This window comes from Falco naumanni, chromosome 11 (assembly GCF_017639655.2).
Source record: "Falco naumanni isolate bFalNau1 chromosome 11, bFalNau1.pat, whole genome shotgun sequence".
In the NCBI taxonomy this organism is placed as follows: Eukaryota; Metazoa; Chordata; class Aves; order Falconiformes; family Falconidae; genus Falco; species Falco naumanni.
The window spans coordinates 13196867-13221074 of NC_054064.1; the positions used below are offsets into that span (position 1 = coordinate 13196867).

Here is a 24208-nt window from a genome sequence, read left to right on the forward strand (position 1 = left end):
GAGACAAAGTAGCAAGAATGGTGGTGACAGAAAGATGTGTAATTTATAAGCATTAAGAGGAAACTTGAAACTTCATACCATATGAGATTTTCTAATGACCAAGTATTAAGTAAAAAGAATAAATTGACATTGGAAATACCTACATTGTAATGATGGAGGATGAAACATCACGGAATTAACTTGATCTCTTCTGAGAAGCATCTAGTAAACGAGTGAGAACAAGACAGACTTGTAGGGCAACAATAATAGTACTAATAATTAGTTCCTGACTTTTGGGGACCTGTATGTGATTAGGGTTTAAGACAGATAACTGTAAGACCAGTTCTGAAGGAGTAAGCTTTGATAAAGAAAATTGGGCTAGACATGGCATTTTGAAGTGCCAGAATAACCTTGTGCATCTCTTCACAGAATGGCACCCAATGCACAGCATTTGAGAGCTTGGATGTAACGGTGCTGTGTGCCTCAGTCCCCTCATTTGTACATCTAATGACAATGATGCCAACTTCAAAAAATCAAGGACAGAAAGAGCTAGGTATATTAATACAGTGCAGTGAAATGTAAGATATAGTAGGAAAGGATAATACACTTCTGAAATTTCATTTGACGTGTAAAAGCAACATGTATATTGTGGACAAACCATACGTTTATTAATTGATGTAAGGCATGAAAGTAGAAAGATCACAGTGAAGGCAGATTTAAAAAAATTGATATAGACTTCTACTAAAACGTGACCATAGCTGTCTCTCATTTCCTAGGGGAGCTGGGGCAGAACCTGATCCCTCCAGAGGATCTCGACTGGACCTGCTGCAAGACTCGACGTTCCACCACCTACGTACAGGTCGGTCCCCGTTACCGATCCCTGCACAAGGGGGATAGCAGGGCAGGGCGGCACGGGCGGTTTCTCGGGGAGGAGCTATGGGAACCCTGCTCCCCGATTTCCACGATGTGGTGAGAGGGGAATAGGGACGCTGTTCGGTGGCGGGCTTTTCCATCATCACACCTCTCCCTGCTTCCTTACTGCGTCCCGAAAGCGAGTCCCCCAGGGCTGTGTGAGCTCAAGCTGCGCCCGCCCGAAGGGCCACCCCGCAGCAGGCCTTCACCTCATCGCCCCGGCGCCTCTCTCGCACATTTCTCCCCTCAAGCACCCCCACCCGGCGTCCGCCTCCCGCAGTTTTCCACTTGCCCCTACTGTCGCCCCCCAGCCCATCCCGCTCGCTCCCCCACCGCATCCCCGTTTCGCGCCCGCCGCCCCTCGCTCGAAGGGCAGCCGCGGCCGACACCGCGCATGCTCCAGGCGCCGGGGCCCGCGGCGCGGCGTGGGGCGGCGGAACGGAGGGGGCAGTGGCGGTCCGGTGAGGGAACCAGCCCAGCGGCGTTCCCCGGCTCGCTCCCGCCCCGCCGCTCCCCGAGCGCTTTCGGGAGGGCCCCTCCCTGCCGCCCCGGGGGCCGGCGGTGCCGCTAGAGGCCGGTGGCCGCGCAGCTGCCGGCGCGCTGCCGCCGCGGCGGAGGGCGGTGCTGTGGGCGGCCGGGGGAGCTGCGCGATTGGCCTCCGCCTGGCGGCTGGCTTGTCAGTTGGGCTCCAGGGGTGGCCCTGGGAGCCTCTCGCCCAGCCCTCTGACGGGATGAAGCCTTTAGGGGGATGCGGCGCTCTTTGCATTTTGATTAAAGCCCCTCATCCCTCTTCAGTCTGAAGGCAGGGCACCAGGGAGGACGGGTCGGAGGGGCCTGCGCAAGGCCGGGCAGAGAGGGAAGGGGGGTGAGAGAGAGAAATCCCCCCTTGGTATATCACGTATGGCTCTATAGGAGAAATCATCTCTGGGAATACAGTGGAAAGGACGGAGCTGGTATAAATTGAAGGCACCTGGGTTTAATTCACACTTGTGGGTGCCCGGTATGGAGATGCAGAGATGGTCCACAAGGTGGAAAACGAGAAGGTGGCCCTGGGACTCGGCTGTAACCGTGTTCATCACCTTCGCTATCCTTCTCCGGGCAGCAGAGGTCAGAGGAGGTAAGAAAGCAAAGGGGAGCCGGGGAGTGCATCCACCCTCCACCCCTTCGGGAGAAGGACTCAGAGCACGGCTGGGGCCGCGTTTCAGAGGAGACTTGTCAGAGCGGCTCCCGGTGCTGGGGGGAGCGAGAGGGTAGGAAGGCGCTTGGGGCCGGCTCGGGGCGCGCAGACCGGCAGGGAGCCCCCGGCAGCGCACGCAGGGGACGGTCCCCCCCGGGAACCGCGGGGGGATGGCTCCTGTTCAGCTTCAGCCTTTAAGTTTGGATGTGTTTCTAATACGGTAAAGGGGATGCACTGGCGGGGTGAGGAGACGAAAGAAATACTCGCTGAACAGCGTGACTTCTCTTCTAGCACTAAACTCGGTTTTGTGGAGCGTGTGTACGGTTTTCAGTTTTGTTGAACTTAACAGAGTCGTTACTCTGGTCAAATTCATCGAGTTGTGGCTGAAATGGAGCTGCAAGTATCTGCTTTCTTCTCGGGAGGGGCGAGGAAAGGAAAAGTTGGGGGGTGGAGGCTCTCTGCTCTACTTTTCTCCATTCTCCGCTTCTTTATTTTTTCCTTTCCAAAGGGTTTCAGTGGGCAAAAAGTTTTCCAGAACGCGAGGAGAGGAGAAAATCTATTTGAAGCGGCCCTCTGCCAGGCGTTGAGAGCAGCTCCCGGCGGCAGCGGCGCCCCGCAGGTGGTGGGCGCAGCGCCGGGCCCGGAGGTGCCCCGGCGGGGGGCGCGGGGGGAGCCTCGGGGGGCTCAGCGTGACGGTCCCTGGGCTCCACACGGGCGGTGTCAGCGCCGCGGCGCCGTCCCCAGCGTCCTCCCCCTTTGCAGCTTTCCTGGGGGGATCGAGTGGTCCCTTAGGTGTCCGTGGACCTGGTGGGCAGGGTGCAGCCTGCCGGGGACCTGCAGTGGGAGCAGGAGCCAGACGGCAGCTTCAGCTGAAAGGAATCGCTGCCTCCCCCCGCAGTGCTCCCCGGCACGGCACAGCCCTCGGCCGCCCGCTGTGCCATCCCATCTGGGTGCCGGCGAGGTGCTCTGGCTTTTTCAGATGGGCTTTCACATTCGCGGAGCTGCAGTATATAATCTCTGGTGATGGGAGTGCTTTCCTCTCCTACCGGGGGTGGAAATGGTGCTTCTTTACCCTTCCCTCCCTCCCACCATAACCTGCAGGCGCATCTAGGGGTCAGTCTAGCCGGACTGAGGTTTTTATTTTTCTGTGGGTCTGACATCATGAAGGAGCTTAACGCTTCGAAAAGAAAGGCTTGATCTTTATGCATTTATTATTTTAACGAGGTATTTCTCGATCTGAATTCCCACTTTCTGAATCAACAGGCGTCCTGGAGGGAGCACGGTGAGGTGATCAGTTTCCACTCAAGTCCTTTATACCTGGACGCAACCTTGACGGTGTCAGATCAATCAGGGCTTCTGCCCCCTGCTGGTCCCGTTGCTGGCGGGGGTTGTAAGGGGTCAAATTTCGTCCCTGTTGCAGTTCCACGGACTTAACTGGGGTTGCCCCCGGGGTGAATTAACCTCGCAGAGCTTCAAGGGTTCGGCTCCTCATGACTATGTTGAAATAAGTTTCTTCGAGAAGCCATACTGTTCGCAAAGGCATGATAAATTTCTTATGCCACTTTTCATGTGACCATTCACAGTAGAACTGACTTCATTAAGTAGGATTTATGTAGATTATCTTTACATAATGGGTTGGATGCAAATGAAAAGTTAAAAGAAAATCTAAAGCCAAGCAGCTCAGGAAAAATTAACATAAGTTATCTGGTACTTACTGAAATACATTCAGCAACATTAGGCAGACTAATCTGTTTTTGGTAACTGTTAAAAATTAAAAAGCTTTATTAAAAATCCTTTCCTCTTGCCTTCTATATAAAGGACATTTCAGGAAAATAAAACTACAGGCTCCTCATGTTTGTCAAAGCATTCTGAAAAGAGCTTAGTTCTTGAACTTTTCTGAAATACAGTATGCCATTTGCTTAGAACCTACAGGGAGCTGTGTGTTTAGGGCTTGATCTGTTATTGAAGTCAGTAAGAGTTTTTCCATTGACTACAGAGGGAGTAGAATTTGACCTAATTTCCTAACAGAGTACAAGGGAGATACTGCTGACTCTTCTTTCATGTATTCTAATCTTATTTAAAGTAGTTAAAAGATAAAACAAGATATAATTATTCATATTTTTAAAGTAGGAGAGGGAAAATAGGGAGGAATAAAATAAAACAGCATACGACAGCAGGTAAAAAAATATGACTAAATAAGAGTGTGGGTAGAATATGAATCATTGCCCTTATAAACTTTGTTAAATTAAATCCTATATTCAATTATCTTTTCATAAACTACTCCTATGTAAAGAAAATTACATAGTGTATTCGTATAAAGTGTTAATTATATAGCAGCGGCTTCTTTTTAAGACAACAGAATTCATTCCATGTAGAGAAACCTCAAAAGATTCCTAAAATTCTTGACTTTTTTTCAAGTTTCTTTATTTAACACAAAAAAGAACAAGAAGTATGAGGTGTCTTTCATTGTACCAAGAAAGGGGGTGTGAAGATCTGATTGGGCTCTTGAGTTATTTCTTCTTCAGACAGAAAAAATTACAGAAGTGAGAAGAAACTGAGTGGGAAAACTGGTGACTCATAATTTGGTCAGCTCAGTGCCCACCAGCTCTTAAGCAGCTCTTTTTAGAAAATATTTTTGCTTTATGACTTGGCTAAAGTAAACAAAATTCAGTATTTTAAAAGACATCCTTTGATTTCCTTTCCCCTTCCTCACCTTTAATACTAAATCTGTTGGTAATGTGTTTGGTATGAATAAACTCATTTAGTCGAAATGGCATGGCTTCAACACTATAAATTTTTTGTAAGGGCCTGGCATCAATGCACTATTGTGATGCTGATTTAAATTTCATGGGCAAGAAATGAAAAATCAGTCTTTTTATTATTTATAAGCTTTTTTCAAGCAAATGGAAACCCAGCTCTTAATCTGAGAGCAAAAAGATTTAGAATCCTTACTGAAAAAGAGGTTATGAATCTATATATAGAAAATACACTTTGGATCTTCTGTGTAACAAGCAGATTTGTTTCTAATATAGAATAGATGATTCTTACAGTCATCTTGGGAAATACAAAGGTTCCTTGTGCTTCCCACACACAGGCTTGGAAACTAGTGGGAGTTCTAGGTGCAGAAGGAATGCAGAACTGGGCCCACTACTGATGGCAGAAGGAGAGTTTTCTTTGTGGAAACACACTTAATACTGTTTCTTGTTTGTAATTGCTTAGTAAGTTACACTGGGAAGATAAGGATCCGTTTTTTGAATGACAACTGTTTAATGTGTCTGGCTAGTCTAAACCTGTACAAAAAGGTGTTTTAAACTAGTAAAGGAATAATTTCTCAGAACTGTTAGTGATGTAAAGCACATTTGATTCTAATTGATCAATTCACTTTTAAGGTTGAAAAAGAATATACAGGGGGTTCTCAGATAAATATTCACAAATAGAGCAAAAGTCATTAAATCAAAGGGCAATTTCACTAGATTCAGCTAGTGGTCCTAGCTGAATTTTTTCTGAGTCCCCGGGATCAGCAGGTGAAATGGTCCAGTCTTCCCAGTATAATGCAAGAGAGACCTGCATGTGTCTGTATTTCTATATAGTGTAGGCATTTTTTTTATTATTGTTTCTAAGGTAAAATAATTATTTCAACTTCAGTAGCATACATCTGACACAGAAAAATGGCTGGTATGTGTTGTAGATTCTCCAGAGCATGAACCTTTACATTTAATTTAGGACACTTCACGAGGATCCTGGAAAGGACTATTCAGGCTGCAGGAAACTGTCTTTTTACTAGCTCTGCAGAAAAGAAGTTTTGCAACTTCAGTTTTGTGTATATCTTAACAAATGTAGCTGTATATAAGTACATATAGAATACCATAAATATTCAGTGGTTTTGGGTTGAAGTAATCTCTGTGCCTAGCACCTATTACTGGAATGTCACTTGAAAAAAACCTTTGGTATAAAACCTTTCCTGGTGCTATGGTGCTTTCTGATTGCTTATTAAACAAACAAAAAAACCAAAACAAAACACCCCAAAAAACCCTAACCCAAAACAAAACAAAATAATTATTGGTAGAATTGGTTTCTATTGCAGCTGTAAAATGTAGGAAAGGAGCTGTCATACTCAGTTTTACAACTGTCTTGCCCAAAGTTATTTGGTCTCCTCCAAATAGGGCCCTTAATTCTAACAAGGCTGCAGCATAATGAGAGCCATGACATTACTACTGAAGTGAAGTTATACCTAAAACACACTGGAGCAATTATGTCTCTCCCGGATTTGTTTTGTACAGTGGTGAACAGTAGGGTTTCCATCTGCCAGCAAGATTAAGAAGTTGCTTTTCTTTTCTCTGTAGAGCGCTCTGCTTCTTTTCAGAAAAAATCCTCCCAGCATTGGTTAATTTATCGTTGTTCTGAGTATTTGTTGATAATAGGGGGGAATAAATTAAGCAGAGCTTGGGGGAAATCTCTGATGTCCTGAGAATGTGAAGTCTCATGCAGTGATAAAGATTTGCCCTCTGGATGGACACAATAGAGAACAGTGGCTTAAAAGGAATTAGGTGAACACACATGCCTGTTGCAAGGGCTTATAACTGTACAACTCACTATTAAATACCAAGTTTACACACTGTAAATGTAAGGATTAATTGTCGACTTGGTTATTACAATAGTATTAGAATCTGGCAGGACTTTAAATTGCTTTTAGCACATTATCACACGTAAGGGGTTGTAAAAACTTTTGTAAATTCTGGGTCTGGGACTTCACTGTATGTCAAAGTGTTAATGCATACAGTATGTGAAATATTATTTGGCGGAGCTGATATATGGAAGCAAAGTGATTGCTGCAAAGCAAATTAAAAGGTGTATTATAAAATATGACTGAAATAATGAAGATCTTGATCCCTCTATGAATCTCACTGGCAGATTAAGCTTTGCCTGTAATACGAATCAACTTAGTACATTAGTTATGAGTTAAATAATGGTCATATTATTAAAGTTTTACTGTAGTCTGTTTTACCTACGCTGTCCCTTACCTGTCTTTTTTCTCAAATGTTCATAGTAATCCAATAGGTTATTAAATTGTAATATTTTAATAAAGAAAAGAATTCAAGGGTTTACAGCCTTGCTGTCTGCTTAAGTGGAATTCCTGCTAATATCAACAGGATACAGAATTGGGTCTGATTTCCTTGCATTGCTTTCAAAAGGGAGATAATACCTTTGACATCAGTGAAAGTATGCTGAAAGTTTTTGGTTGTATGACTTTAAAAAAATGATTTAGTTGTTCATCAAATTAAATAGGGTTACTTTTAATGGCACAGTTTGTAAATCTTGTCTTTAGCAGTGTTTTGCTTTATTTTTCCTTATAGCTGAAAAATGTACAAATGTTCTACATTTGAAAACTCCCATTTATTAGAAGGCATTTTTGAAATCTTTTGGGATTATTTCTGAATACTGTGATTGACAGCTTTTTAAGTGGGATCAATTTCTTTCATGTTTAATTGCTGAGGAAACACCTTGTCTCTTCCTGTGGCAGTGACCATTTTTAGACTGTGTCTTTTTTTGATATGGTAATAGAAACAGGATACTCCAAGAATTTAATACTTGTTTTGCTGATTTTCACAGTTGGAAGTACTGTCTCCACTGTCTGTACAAAAAGAACTTTTGGAATCTTTAGCAGAGGTCTCTACATAGTTAGACACTTGAACTGCATTTCTGGCATCATCTGCTGTGGTGTAAAATAGGAATAACTCCACAGAGTATTGAGACAGATGTTAAAATATTGTAAACTGATAGATCAGTACAGGTCTGCACCAGATGATGAACTATCCCAATATTTTGTGAGTAACAAGTGAAACGTTTTGTGGAATCAGGATCAGGTTGTTAGTGCTTGATTGTGGTCAGTATTGCTGAACAAGTGGTAAAAGTGCAAGCTATCTAGTCTCAAAGAAGGTTTTAAGTCATAAGAGAGTCACATTTTGTGGTGAAGTATATAAAGCAAATATGAAATGTCAGTCCTAAAACCTGGGTTATACTCCAGAAGTGTGCAACCTAACAAAACCTAGAAATAACTGTTCTCATTTTTTGCTGAATATTTCCAGTAAATAAACAAGCCTTGCAAGCTAACCTTATTAAAGATCTGAGTGTTTCAATATGGTGTTTAAGTGGGTTTATGTTTATTTTTCTTTTTTTACTGTATAACTGTTAGAGATTGGTCTTTAAAAAGAGATATAGTTAGTAGCTAGTATCAAAAATGCATCCCATATATGCACAGACTGTCTTTATTGAAATACTATTATGTATTTAGTGGATTTTTCAGCATAGGAAGTCAATGAAAATTTTCCAAATAACTGGTGTAGAAACAGAAGTAGCCAGTTCTGAGCAGTTTCATACAAGCCCTCTGTTGGGGAAATAGTCAGTCATAGGCCATTTAAAGCATTCCTGTATGCATCTGGATAATCTCTAGTTCTTGTAATCATTAAATATGAAAGCACTGCAATAACACCTTTTTCTAAAAACACGATCTAAAACCACAGTCACGATCCCAATTACATAATTAATCTAAAAGCTGATTTGTAGGAAAAATTTTAACAGCTAAAGCAATCTTGAAGTGTCTCTACAAATACATACATAGGCAAAATATATTCAGTGAATCTCATAAATTTATATTTAGGTACCTAGGAAAAAACCAGCTTGATTTGCACAAGTACTATGTAATTACTTTAGCCAGCTTAATTGGTTTCATTTATGTACCTGGAAGATGCTCTGTAACTCAGTTTTGCAGCCCACAAAACAGAGTTCATTTTATCCAGTTTTGTAAAGTCCTTTGGTTGACATCTACGAAGAGTATTGGAACCTTCACAAAGGACATTGCAGAACCGATGCTTTTGTTGCTTGTTTCCAGAACAGCCTTCTGTTACATGTCTGGGCTCTCAGTAGAGAGCTGGGAGGTAGGTGATTCTCAAATTGCCAATCCCAAAAGCCTGTGAGGAAGTGCAGATCTGCCGAGAGCTAGCTAGTAGGACATGTGAAGGACAGTGTCTGATCCTGTGCTGTTGCTTAGACACCTATGGCAGAACTGCAGGGAATCATTGCTTGGGATGCAGAAACTAGTCTGCAGTGGGAAGGTAATGGAGTCCTTTCTAAGAACTGGGAAGCTCAGTGAAGCATTTTGGGCATAACATGCTTCTGAATTCCTGCTTTGGGATGTTCTGCTCCTGTATTAATGCTTAACAGATGAAGAACACAGTAGATTAATAAGTACAGATAATAATTATATGTGTTTCTGTTTTTAAAAGATATCCATCATACCTGCCCACAATAAGTAAAAGTGTATAAGGGTAAAAATAAGAACAAAAGTATCCATACCAGATTAGAAATAGCACAGATTTCTTGTAATAGATGGGTCAACAACCTAACAGTTTAAGAAACCCAGATTCTAATGCTGTAGTAAAGACTTCCTTATTGATAATTTGGTGAAGTGGCAGCATTTATTAATCTTTCTGCCCTAGCAAACTTAGGTCTAGCTAGTAAACTGAACTGCTTGCTAACTGTTGATAGAACCAGAAGCTAGACTAATAATCTAGGAGAAGGAATGCAAGGAGGGGAAAAGTTATCAGGTTTCACAGCAGGACAACTACTGAAAACAGCTTGACAAATGGTAGCTAAAATAAACCTATGTAGAGGAACTTTGACACAATCTGTATTTAAGACTGGTTTTGAAAGAAAAACATTTCTCCCTTTTTCTGGCCTGACAGCACTGTTCTGAGAGGGCAACAGCAGATACTGAAGACCAGTTACCCTTTCATATGAGTTCTTGTTCATGAAAATATTTTCACCTCTTACATTCATTAAGGCTTGGACCATCTGATGCATGTCAGTTAGAAACCTTCATCACAGTAGTTTTTATCTTTACCCACCTGTAGAGTGCATGGAGAATCCTTAGAAGGACCACTTAGTTATGAAGATTCACAATTTTAAGTAAATAAACTAAATAACTGTAGGCTATTATGCCTTTAATAGGTAGCATAGTTTCAAAAAACTGTGGAGCAGCCAGTACATTCTATTTAAGTCTTAAATATATACTTAGAAATCTAACCATAGGTAGCCTATTTTGAAAGTCTTGTCCACAAATATGAGTCCCTTCATCAGTACCATCAAAATACACATATTTTAGCCTACCAGACTGTAATAACTTCTACTCTTTGAATGATCTGTCACAGTGAAATAAAACTCCACTAAACTTTAAAAAAAATCACTCCGTTTATTTAGAGGCATGGTTTAGTGGTTGACTTGACAGTCCTGGGTTAACGGTTGGACTTGATGATCTTAAAGGCCTTTTCCAACCTAAATGATTCTGAATCTATGATTCTATGAAGATTAATGTTTCAACACTCTTTAAATTTTAGTTTTGTGGTAGTTCCATTGGAACATATTACTGGCAGGATGAAACATATTTCCATGGAAAAATATGGAATAAAATCATAGTAATTTAGAAACATTAGTCTCCCTAAATTTCTCAGATAATTCTTTTTACTGGGGCAAATTAAGTTCTTTTCTGCTCCAGGATTGTATCTCACCCGTTAAGAGTTATTGATTGTAACTCTTACAGGCTATTTTCAGAGGCATCACTGATAAATTTTCACTTTCACATAGATTAAAAGAAGGTAATTGCTGAAGAATTATGATAACTCAAGAAGTTATATGTTTATTATATCTGAAAAATACATAATAATGTTTATTATAAAAATACTGTTTACTATACCTAAAGAAGGAAAAGCCACAGTTGCCAAAGGTGGTATTAGTATAGTGAAGTTACTGTTTGCTTCAGCATATCTGTAAAGTAAAGAATATTGGCTCTTTTTCTTTTTCCCCTTGAGTTATTTGCATTTGAAGTATGTCCCCCAGCATGCAATCTGGGATCATCTTGTAAATTATGTAGGTCAATGTAGCTTTTAAATAGGGAAGGCTCATTGTGCCTGAGCTCTCTCTCATAAAATTAAGAGACTAAGACCCAGAAGTTACCACACCAAAATCTAAATATAATATGATTTCAACTTCTAGGCTTTATTAGGCATTTGAACAGAAAGAAAAATGTTTTATTCTAAATGAGTCATCCCCTGAACAATTTTTTACAGGAATGAATTTTGCAGCCAGAAATTGCCACCACATTTTCCTGTCAGCCCTGGAGAGTTTCACTTTGAGGACTGACAGCAAAATCCTTCCTTCTGAAAATGCACGTGATTGTTTCTGCTGTATACCTTATCTTCAGTAAATGTATGTCATGAAATATTGAGTCCTTAGGCACCAGCACCTTTAATTGCATCCAAAAATGCTTTGCTGTATAGCTCATAGAAAGAGAATAGATGTCAAGTTTGGTATAGCCTATCTAAAAAAGCTTCAGGGCTGTATTCATTTCTCACTGTAGCTTCTAAGTTGCTTGCAGCCTGTTCTGTATAGAAGAAAATTCTTCTACAGAAGAAAGCTGTCCATTCTTGACTTCCTTTGTTATCTCGTAAGGAATAATCAAATTCACTCAAATGAGCTTCCAGTTCAATGAATAGTATCTTTTCCATCTGTATGTATTCCAAGTGTACTGAGGACCACTACATGCATCTGTGATAGGATCACTCTGGGTGCTTTACCTCTAAAGATCTGAGACCTGAAATGCTGAGTGAGATCCACAGTAGTAGAGAATTGCAGCCACTCATGGAACTGACCCAAGAAACTGCTCCTCAATACAGCTTTATGTAGGAAAGATGGGTTAGAAACCTGATAACCAATTAGCCTATATAGGTTAAAAAGAATTTCAGAGGAAACACAAGTATGCAGAATTTTTTTTTTCTTCTGCAAATAAAAAACATTTCTAGTAATAGTGTCCAGGTCATTTTCTATCAATGAAATGCATCTGACACAGAATTTGTCAACTGATTTGTGACAGCAACAGACTTAAATTGCTAGTAAGATACTGTGAGTGGAAGCTGATATGTATTCTAAGAAACAGGAGCTCAAGTGTTTCATATTTCGAAGTGTAAGTTTATTGACACATACACATTAACTGCTTAGAGCGACAGAGGACGGAACATTCTACCTACATGAAACAATAAAGCTCTATTTTCAGTGTGTGTTAATGGCCTAACATTTTAATGCCTAGCATTTACATTAATGTCACTCACTGCGGGCTTAAACCTATGTGATTTAAGTAAGCCTATATGGAGAACTTCTTATGGGTTTGGATCATTGCTGCAGTTGTTCAGTAGCTAGAAAATTGTAAAAAAGCATCTGTCGTAAATCAAAACATTCTCATAAATGCAAAATTGTTAAAGACAATTAACCTTACAACATGATTGTAGCTAGAAAGGTAATATGTATAGTTTTTACCCCTTTTTTCCCCAAACAATTGCTGCTGGTCTAATTCCAAGGACAACATTGCTGGCATTAGATGCTCTGTTGATCCACTTTTTTTTTTTTTTTTTTTTTTTTTTTGTACAGTTTGCTGTTGCAGGGTTAGATGGGCTTTGTCACAATGCAGAATTTTAATGGTGGCTGCTGAAGCACAAACGAGAAATTTTGCCTATCACTAAGATATTGTTTGCCATGATCTCTGTTACAGACAGGATACCTACTTTATAAACTAAGAACGTATGATTAAATACCATTCATTTAAATACCATCTGCATTTAAATAAATCTAAATGTTATGAACCAGACCTGACCATTCCAGTGCAAATTTTCTTGCATCTGATAAAACTTGTCACTGTCTTGTAATGTGTATCCTTTTATCTAGGGTTATGTGGTTGGCTACAAGAAGCATTCCCATAAAGCGATGTGGAAATGCTAAGCATTCATACTGAAAACTGAAGTCATCCTTAAGACAAGGAGGCTTGATGTCATATCTTGAATAAGTCATCAGCACAGACTGTGTGTCCAAAGGGCTTTAGTTTCTGCATTGTTGTACAGTTTCTCAGTCCCTTGTTTCTCTGATACCATAACCTGTATTGTTATGTGTCATGGTTTCAGCTGGGATAGAGTTAATTTTCTTCCTAGTAGCTGGTACAGTGCTGTGTTTTGCATTTAGTACAGGAATAATGTTGATAACACACTGATGTTTTTTGTTGTTGTTGGGTAGTGCTTACTCTAAACCAAGGACTTTTAAAGTTTCCCATCCTCTGCCAGTGAGCAGATATACAAGAAGTTGGGAGGGGACACAGCCAGGGCAGCTGACCCAAACTAGCCGAAGGGATACTCCATACCACAGGGCATAGACCTGGGGGCCGCTGATTGCTGCTCAGGTCTTGGCTAGGCATCTGTCAGCAGGTGGTGAGCAATTGTGTTGTGCATCACTTGGTTTTTTTAATCCTTGGTCCTCTTCATTATTATCGTTGTTGTTGTTATTGTTATTTTATTTCAATTATTAAACTGTTCTTATCTAAATCAATAGGTTTTACTTCTTTCTGATTCTCCTCACCATCCCACCACGGGCTGGGGGAGTAAGGGGTGTGAGCAAGCAGCTGCATGGTACTTAGTAGATGGCTGGTGTTAAACCACAATGTTATGGTACCTGGGAACCTCCTCCACAGACAGTTTCCACCAAGAGAAAAGGAGACCCATATTATGTAACAGATTCCAGCTCAAATGTATTAGGAAGTCAAAGTGAAGGAAACAAGTCCTCTGATCTTGTATAATAGTTGCTGTTTATGACATGATAATGTATCATAAATGAATCTACTGTTTTCACAACTTCTACTTAGCTCCAGAAGAAGTCACATTGAACGATGGCAGTAGTTGTTAGGTATAATGCTATATAAAGGCATCAGAATTTGATCCATATATGTCGTATCAATATTAATAGGAATGATATATTACAGATTTTATTTCAATTTAGCAAATGTGGAATGAAATGAAAGCTATGATATTTTTAATTGTGAATATATAACGAAAATGTAGTCTAGATTTTCACAGAGGTTCTTTTTCAATCTATAATTGCATTATTTTTTTTAGAATGTGTTTTTATTAATTCATTGACTAGAATGCATTGTCATGGCCTTTAAAATAGATGTATCATTGTATATATAGGAAGTCCAGCTTGAAAATGCTACCTAAAATTGGAAGCAAGTTTTTATATGCATTACTTTCCTCTCCGAACAAAAAGGAAACACATGAAATTTCCCTCATATAATTCACTCCCGATATTCTGTCCTGACCTGGCAGTGTGAAAATGTGATCTAGCATCCAGTTTACAACTACTAAACTCCATTGAATCCTTTTAATTTCCAGCAGAGATAGGCTGACAAAAGTTGGTGTGTGTGTGTATTTCTTCTTTTTAGTTAACATGATTTGACACTTATTTTAGTATCATTTAAAGCAGTTCAGTTTAGAAGATTTTTATATTTGTCAATCTGTCTTCCCCCCCCCCCCCCCCCCCCCCAAGGTTCTTACTTAGTTCAGATGGAAGAAAGCTAAAAGGAAAGCAAAAGAAGACTAAATATGGGTTTGAAGTTATATTTAATATGAAATGTTCTGGACCAAATGTTCTTATCCATACCACTATAAATATGGCAAACTCATTGAGTGAATGGATGTACTTCAGACATACCACAGTAATGAAGACCAGAATTTGGTTCTACAATTTTAAATATTGCAAATTACAAGTTATTTCAGGTCTTGAGATGTTACACCACTAATTTTTGTGTGTGCTTTACTTTATTTGTGAAAACCAGGAACTTAGCTCCAGCGTAAGTGATTAATAGTTTGGTATCTTGAAAGGTACTAGGACACTCAGTTTTCCATCTCATGCAATTCTGCCTTCTAAAATAGGATTTTTGAAAAATTCTCCTTTGCCATTGCAGAAATCCAAGCACTTTTAAACACTACCTCTCTGGACACTACTGTATAGTCTGTTAGAGTCAGTGAAAGTTGCATGTCTCTGAACTTTTTTGAAACAGGGACACATGCTGTTGAATTTTGCATTATAATATTAAGTAAAAAGGTTGATCCCCTGCAGTTGGTTTTTCTATCAGTGAGAAAGTAACACAGTAGAAACTTGCTTTCTGATTGCTGTTTGAAACTCAGGAGAGCTTAATCTGAAAAATGCAGGCTTCCCCCAATGAACACAGATTTCTTTTCAAAAGGTTATCTTGTGGCTTTGTTCAGCTTGCCTGCAGGAGGTGGCCTTCAAGCAGCAGAGCAGTGTGGCCATAAACATCTACGTTAAAACCCACTTTCAGGTTCTGGATCTCACATTTTGTCAAATTTGCCATGGCAGAATTGAGTTTTCAAAGCTGATGTCTGAGTTTCATAAGAATTAACTGCACCCCAAGAACTGGTGAAAAGAGCTGTTTGATGCTTATTGGTTATCTCCTTGTCATCTTAAATCTTAGCACCACATTGGAAGCATACAAAAGCATTAAATAATATATTGTTAATTTGCAGTTTTCTTTACTTCTCTTATGAGAAAGCTATCCAAGGAAAATAGCCTAGAAGGAAAAATCATTTAACTAACCTGCTTTAGGCGCACTGTAAAGGAAGTTCTTGTGAGAGACCATAGATTTGCCAATGTATGGGTTACATTAAGGTTGTCACATATAAATATAAGATGTAATCTTAATTTATGGACCATGCAAACAGGCAAAGTGCGTGGCCTTAGCACCAGTGTAGTTTCTGGCTATTTCTTACCATTCCCAGAAACTGCATGGGAGCAGAATGCTAGAGAAGAGGCACTTATCAGGAAGAGCTGAAGCTCCCAGAATACAGTGACACTGGGCACTGCAGAGCCTACAGAAACTGACAGAAAGAAGCCACAGTTTCACCTGATAGCTTCCAGACTATGCTTTTCCCTGACTTTGTCTTTCCCTGATTTCTAAGCAGGCTAATGTTGGGTGTGCGTGGGCTTCTCCATCATGCTTTATTCTTCAAACAGGTTAACTCTAACCAGTTAGGATCTGAGTGCTGCGTTTTTTCAAGAGCTGTTTATTTTTGACTGGATTCCTACACGTGTGCTTTGTGGCATATTGAGAGCAACTGTGTCTGGTGCTTTCTGTAGAGGCATTGAGTAGATCATCTGAACCTACACAGAGAGCTCATAAAGAATTTTAAGACTAATGTCATGTCAGCCTCGTCAGGATTACTGAACACTGGCTCCAACTAGGTTGCCATAGTTCCAGAAAATGTGAAGAAAACCTGAAATTCACTGAGACAAAATTTCCACTAGCAAAAAGAGGGTGTTTCTCTAGAAACCCCAATATAAGGTAGCCCTATGCGAGGGTGTAGGGAAGAAGTGCTTTACATAGTGAGCCCTGTTTTCAGCTGTAAGATGGCAATAATAACTGTGAGGAGACTTCCAGGCCAGCATCCTCCTAGCTAAAATATAGGATTGGCTGCATCCTAATGTGTGCATTTGATGAGAGTCGAGCCCAGGTTAAATAATGACACACACAAAAATCTTGCAAGAACACTTATGAGGAAGAGGCACAAAATCAGTCTGTTTATTTCACAGACTGAATGATATATTGGTTTATATAAAAAGCAAATCTCTGTAAAGAAGCATATTAAAACTTATCCATTCCTGCCTGGTTTATCTAAAGATGCCTAAAGGATTTATTTACTTTTTAACTGTTGGTCAAACTGGCTGTCTGTCGTCTTTTACATAAATTAGGGAAGCAGTTTCTGTTACTTGTGATCTGTAAGTATTTAGTAAGTCAGTCATGTTATCTTTGGATATAGAATAATTACCTTTTTTGCATAATTTCATGTAAGTTGTTTCTATGGCAAATTACACTTCTTGAAATCCTTTTAAACTGACTAGTCTGTTTGCTGTTTACATTTTGTGAAGCACAGTTTGCAGAAATAATGTCTTCTATGGACTGTTAATTAAATGTTCTTATTATTTGGAATTTGTGGTTTGAAGATTGTTCTATTATTATTCTGTTTCTTGTCTGGACGGTTTTTAGCAGCAAAACTAGCAGGGAGTAAGGAATAATCTTGTTTATGGGTGAATACTCTCCCAGTCAGCCAAGCAAAGAACAGGCATTATTCTAAAAAATAATGAAGAATCTGGTACAAATTATAGAAGAGAGCAAAGGAAAAAGGAATGTAGCAGTGGTTGACTTATATAGTGACTTGGAATTTTTACTAATATTTCCAGTGACTGGTTCTGTATTACTTTGTTGATTCAAATTATTATAGGTACTGCAAAAATAGCCATTGATTACCAGAAAAAAGGTGACTTCCTTCAGTATGATAGTAACTTGTGTGTAATACCTACAGAAAATACATTATATCCATTAAAATTATTTAGTCAGTACTTAACAGACAGTTAAGAGTAAAGTTTCAGAATTGTCACACTGTTGAAACTTTGAAGAATGTTTAAACATAATTTCTTGAATCTGCAGGATATGTAGACTTTAAGTAAATTTAGGTGTATACTGTAACATTCATTCAAAATGTATTAGCTTGCAACAAACATTGGCTTTTGGGTTTATATTTGATAACATGATCTGATGGAAAAAGTAAAAGAGATGTTACGTGATGTGAAAAAATGTTAAAGAATTTCACAAGCATTTTCTTGTGAATATATTTTGTGACAGAAGAAGTTACGTGCTTTCTAGGCTGATTGAGAAAACCTCAGATATATTTTTTGAAAAAAAGAATATACTTTTGGTGTTATTAAAAAATAGGCTTAGCCGCAAAGTTGAGTTCTTTGTATTTGGCAATGGCAGGAGATTAATAAGATGAACTAGTTAAACTTTGATAGTGAATGTACTAAAGTGACTTCTGAGATACTACAGTGACAAAAAATTAGTAATACTGCCTAGAACTGTACAAATAGTAAGAAAAGAAGGTACAGATGTACCATCAGTGACTGTAATTAGAATATCACTTTGCCTGTGTTTTAACACTCTTGTTGTTTGCAAATAGTTATTCAAATAGTTGAATATTCACACACAATGAATTTTGGGCCTTAAGTTTATATTTGTTGATACATGAAATTAATGATAACAAAGAATTAATTAGCTATAGTTAATGCCACAGTGCAGTTCAAAGACATGAAGAATCGTCAGATTAACCAAACACATTTCTCAGCTTTAACAGTAAAAGTCATGTAAAACTTTGTCTTTCCAAATGTGATTACAAGTTTGCCATCATAAAAAAGGCAGAATAGTCCCAGTTAAAAAATGGATTGTTGAAATCCTGTTTTCACTCAAAGAAATAAATTAGTGAAGCTAATGATCTGTAGGGAGTATGAGAATGAATACCTTGGGTTTTTTTCTGAGAAAAGATATGCAGTAAGCATACCATGTTCTCTCACTGCCTCTGCTGAAGTGCTTGTCCATTCAATACTTAGCCTTTCTGCCATGGTGAATTTTTATAGATTAAGGCTTTGTATATATTATATATATTGTAATATATGTATTGTAATTATGTAATATTTGTAGATTAAGGCTATATATATAAAAATAACTTTGTATCTATCAGTGCAGAAGCAGCTCGGGATTTCTACTTTAAATTGTTGGATGTGAGCATAAATGCAACCTGATTGTACCTGAGTTCTAAAGTTCAAAGCGAGTTCATTTGAATTTTAACTTGGAAATATAGAATAATTGTGATTCAGTCCATTCACTCCTTGCAAGCAAAGCAGATATGTTTTTGTTTCTCTAACTGGATGAGAAACAAGATTAGCTTCTTCCTTATCACTTTGTGTCTGAGAAAGCAGTCATATGTAATCAGAATATAATATCATGTTAGCAATGGAAGAGTTTCTGATAGCAGATTATTAGCAGCTCAATGCTTCTGAAACTTTTGTGTGAAGTTTTAAAATAACTTCTTAGCTCCATTTCTTAGAAATTACTCATTAAAAGAATGTGTTGTACGTTTCAATTACCAAGATTCTCTGCATCTGGGAAACAGTGATTTTCAGTTTGTAGTCAAGTAGTTTGAAAATCTGATCGTAACAATTACATTGGATGGGATGAACTCATATATTTAAAAATGAAGAGTCCTGTTAAAATAGTATTCTAGTGTAGGAGTAATTTGCAATAATTCAAAATAGGAAGCAGCTACTGCTATGATTATACATATGCTGTTGCAATGAAATTATTATCCTTTTTAGAGGCTTCATACTGTAGAGATGCAAGACGAGTAACTTTATTGGTTTTTTTCCTCTGTCAGCTGAACCTGTTGATGTGCTAAAAGCGTTAGAATTTCACAATTCACCAGAAGGAGTATCAAGAACAGCAGGATTTTGCACAAACAGAAGGGATTCAAAAGGATCAGATGTTGCCTACAGAGTTTCAAAATCTGCTCAGCTAAGTGCCCCAACAAAGCAGCTGTACCCAGGTAAGATTGTCAGAAAGCTATTACTTTGGTAAACTATCTTACTGCCTATGTTTTTTATGGTATCTAAAGCACAGCATGTAGTCTATCACCAGTACCAAAACACTTCTGTTACCCCTAGAGTTGGGCCTGCCTACAAATGCTAGGACATATCCTTTATCCACTGAATGAATCAGTTTTTATTTGCTTCAGTTATAAAGCTCTTCATCAAATTATGTGTCACTGGCAGAATTGGCCTGTAAGTCATTTTACCTGTTCTGTCATGATGCAATCTGATGGAAAGTTTATTTGCTAGCTGTGGGAAGTTACCTTCAGTTTCAGTAGTCCATTTAAAAGCAGTACTTCCTGGAGTAATGCTGCAGTGGTAAAAATGAGTTGTGGTTGGCCACTGCAAAAATCAGTCTCAGAAGTACCATCTGTTAAGAATTACCTAAGAATATCTGGGAATTTGGGAAACTAAACAAGGATAGTTGTGGATAACAGGTAATGTGATTCTATCTTCTCTCAAATTTCTCTGAAATGAAATAATCATGTTTTGGAAAATATACTTTGCATGTTGAGAAGAGATCTTTATTCCATTATTTTTCTCTCACTTGTCTCTTGACGCAAACTCTTGAGGAAAATGATGAGTATTAAAAACCAAAATCATGGAACACCTAATTTTTTCTGCTTTGATATATCATGCATAGTTTGAACAAGTCTGTCTATAAACATACAGATTCGATGTTGGCAAAGAAAAATACTTCCTTTTTTGTCTTTCAAAGTAGAAATCATATAGATATCATCCAAGATCTATTAAAGGGGGGAAATACAGATTATTTATAGTAAAAATGCATTCCCAGAGCAGCATGGGAAACAGCTATACATAGTTTGAGGATAATCTACATGCTCACCTAACCCATCAGTTTACTTTTTTATTCATGGAAGATCAAAATAAAATTCACTACAGATATCATGTTTATACTGTTTTTTAACACAGTTCTTCAGTTTTTAATATATCCTCTCAACAAAGATACACATAGTAACAGAGCTATCCAGCTGAATATATTACTCACTAAATGGCACATTACAGTCTACATGTCCTGCTGGTGTTCACGTATATAATTAACTATTACTTCACCTAAGTAAGGTTAAAAAAATATGGGCTGCTCTTTCTTTAAAAAATGCAAAAATAATCCATCGTATTGAATGATTGCACGGGTTGGACAGTGTAATTAAGTCGGCACCTTCATATCCTGAGTTTTACAATATGTGTCACTGAAGCCAAGTGGTACAACAAAAACTTTAAACGAGCATTTAAATACAACTGGACAGAATATTAAACTGACTTGGAATCACTGGTATTTTTTAAAGTTTAGAACAGTACAAGCACCTTCTGCTAAATCAAAACCTAAGAGCCTGGAGCTGGAAGTCTGAGAGCTTGGATTGACTTGTACTTATTCATGAATCAAATTGTAGCATAAAGAGGAGATCTGGCAGCTGCAGTAATAACTGTTCATATGATTCTTGAATGCCAGAACAAATAAGTACCTTGTGTTGCTGGCTGACACCTATGTTTCTATAGACCTTGCCTTAATTTAGGTACCCTTCTTATTAATGCTTTCAGTTTCTGCTGGACAACTGGAATGAGTTTGCTTGATTTTACCAATCTGTTGCAACACTTCTGTGTGCAGGGCACAAATAAAAAGCATTGCTCAATCACAGTATAAAAAGAAGCCACCATAAATCTTTGCTTTAACGCAGGAAAGTGTCATGCTGTCCTCTACTTCAGTAAAGAACCTAGGAACAAGTTTTTGGAGATGATTATGGTAACTACTTCCTTTGGAATCTTGTGAAATAGGCATCCCCTCCCCACCACAAGAAATCATTATTTTTCAGAGATTATTCTTGGAGATATTTGAGTGATCATGTAGCTTTTTCTTAGTGCTCTATAGTAGTGGAAAGACAACAGAAAATATCCAAGACTGAGTTGTGAGACATAATTTTAGCTAGACAGTGCAAGTTGTAATGCATCATATGCTTGTGTTCATCTGACTTTTATAACTCATCAGGAAGTATAGGTATCTTTTAGCTACTGTAGCTCAAGGGGAAATATGTATGGCAAAAGCTGGGAGCATCAATATATCCATCTTTTAAAAACTGATCTAATGATATTTACCAGCTGCCTAGAATATAACAGGCATTGATTTCACTGCAATGGAACGCATTATATAATTGTAAAGATAACTGCTTAGATTTTTGTTGTACTGTTTGTTTATATGTTCTTAGTTGTCTTTTACAAAAGCATATAGGAATGACAGAAATGGCAACCCAGATACATACAAAGTTTGCTCTAGCAATTTTCCCTGCAATTGTTATTTTTGGTTATTGTTAAAATAGAGCCATACCAATAAATAGAAATTACTTGAGAATACTTTGATAACTATTCCAGAAATGTGTCCAAGTACTATATATACATAGCAATACGTAAAGTTTTACATTAGTGTCATTAATTTTTTTTTTTTTACTTTTTCAATCAAAACTGTGTTTGGAGGAAATTTACTTATAATTACACAATGTAGATGCAAGAAAAAATATTTGGGAATATTATGTCATAGCAGTGATAACAGAAACCACTGAACTGAGGCACACGACTCATTTTCAGTCACCTTTCTTAGAAAGCTCTCAAGTGTTTTTTTATAGGATATTATCCGTTTGAAGAGCACTTGCCCAGACTAGCTGAATTAGTGTCACCTGCCTTAAGCATTTTGAACATATTGTGTTCAGATTAACAGTGCTGGCAGGTCAATTGTTCAGTGCTTTTCAAAGCATTTCTTTGGCCTTTGTTGAGAGTCATCTTTTCTCTTTCTTTTTCTTTTTTTTTTTTTTTTTTTTTGGTCATTTGTTTACTCTGATGTTGAAAGGTATAACATACAGTTTAGTTTAATCTGTAAACCAGCAGTTTTGCTTTGTCATTCAAAAGCTTGACCAAAGGCTCAGCAGAGTAAATGATATGCTGCTATTTATTGAGCTTTGATCCCTTCAAAGTAAGATGTCAAAAGAAGCCCTAAAGCTGCCTATATTACTCAAGTGTTTCAACAGTCTTCTCCAAAAACAGTCATAAGTATGGTAGAAAGCACATGAAACAACATTGCAGCAGACAATATAGTAAGTGTAAGACTAGGGATTTTCTGTTTTAGAAAGTAGTATGTAGTTTAAAAAGCAGTGAAGATTTTATGGTTTTTGTTTTCATATTGTAACTGAAAAGTTAATGCCGTCAATATCTTGTCTTCATGGAAGATTCTACTATCCTGAAAGAGTTCTCCCGCAAGACCTGTTTTGTCATATTTTTTCATAGAGTTCTATGTCTGTTTTTTCATAGAGTTCTAGAACCATTTAGGTTGGAAAAGACCTTTGAGATCATCAGGACTGGCAATTTAGACATCACTAAATCATGTCGCTCAGCACCCCATCTACCCATTTTTAATTACCTCCAGGGATGGTTACTCCACCACTTCCCTGGGCAGCCTGTTCCAATGCTTGACCACCCTTTCAGTGAAGAATTTTTTCCTAACATCCCGTGTAAACCTCCCCTGGCATAACTTCAGTCTGTTTCCTCTTGTCTTGTTGCTAGTTATCTGGGAGTAGAGACTGACACCCCCCTTACTACAGCCTCTTTTCAGCTAGTTGTAGGGAACAGTAAAGGTCTCCCCTGAGCCTTCTTTTCTCCAGACTAAACAACCCCAGTTCCCTCAACCACTCCTCAGTAAGACTTGTTCTCTAGACCCTTCACCAGCCTCATTGCCCATCTCTGGACATGCTCCAGCACCTCTATGTCCCTCCTGCAGTAAGTGGCCCAAAACTGAACATGATATTTGAGGTGCAGCCTCAGCAGTGATGAGCACAGGGGGACGATCATGTCCCTTCTCCTGCTGGCCACACTGTTTTGGATACAAGCCAGGATGCTATTGGCCTCCTTGGCCACCTGGGCACACTGCTGGTTCATATTCTCCATTAAAGAATCAATTCCTAAATCAACTTTTGATGTTCAAGTCTTATGTGCTGTTATTCATTACAAAAATGTAACATTATTTTATTAAAACTTATTGTATGTTATTAAAATGTTTAAGAACATCATACCCACTCTCATGCACACAAAGTTGCAGTTATATTATTGCCAACACTATAATTAGAGTCTAATTCCTCTATTTTTTGCATGTCAAATTCAGCTGAAGCCACACGGATCCGATGTATATTCTGAATTCTAGAATCTGTCTTACACTTAATTTGTATTAAGTGGAAGGGACTTTCACATCAAGTAAAATGCAGATTTATCACCAGATTCAACAGGAGCAGTACTGAGTAAAAACTTCAGTCCTTTTATAAACAAGCTATATCCACTTTTAATTTTGTTTATTTTTAGTCGTAAAGGCTAGAACAATGATTTATATATAAACTCTACTTCAAAGAGAAAGCATCAGGGAATAAATGAAAATGAAATGTTCTTTGATTTTTGCCTAAAGATCCTATTAAATAAAACTAGTTATGTATTTTTTCAGTGTTATACACAACATTATTCCAGAAATTCTCAAATATATATATTGTGAGAAAGAAATAAAACAAGTGATTGTCAAGGGAAATGGAAATACTAGCTGTGTGGAAATACTAGCTATAATATGGATACTTACTTTGTTGCGAGAAATTGCAGTGCATAGTTTTAAATTAGAAGATTGCTCAAAAGAATATGAGTAGAAAAAGAAATGAATGTGAAACTATCATTGTTCTTGCATATATTGTATTATTACATAAACTCACGATGAATTTACAAGTTATGTTTATAAGAACC

At 38.4% G+C, this 24208-nt stretch overlaps 1 protein-coding gene across 5 annotated transcripts in view; it reads left to right on the forward strand.

Annotated features, from left to right (window-relative positions):
• The first annotated feature begins 1364 nt into the window (after window positions 1–1364).
• Window positions 1365–24208, forward strand: part of COL11A1 (collagen type XI alpha 1 chain) — a 160741-nt gene continuing 137897 nt past the window's right edge. For 3 of the 5 annotated variants that reach the window (XM_040610993.1, XM_040610992.1, XM_040610991.1), the window contains exons 1-2: window positions 1366–2008; window positions 19219–19386. In XM_040610993.1, the coding sequence (XP_040466927.1) occupies window positions 1894–2008; window positions 19219–19386 (283 nt within the window). In that variant the 5' untranslated portion in view covers window positions 1366–1893. Of the gene's footprint in view, window positions 2009–19218; window positions 19387–24208 lie in introns of all 5 variants that reach the window. The other 2 variants (XM_040610990.1, XM_040610995.1) reach the window with 2 other exon arrangements.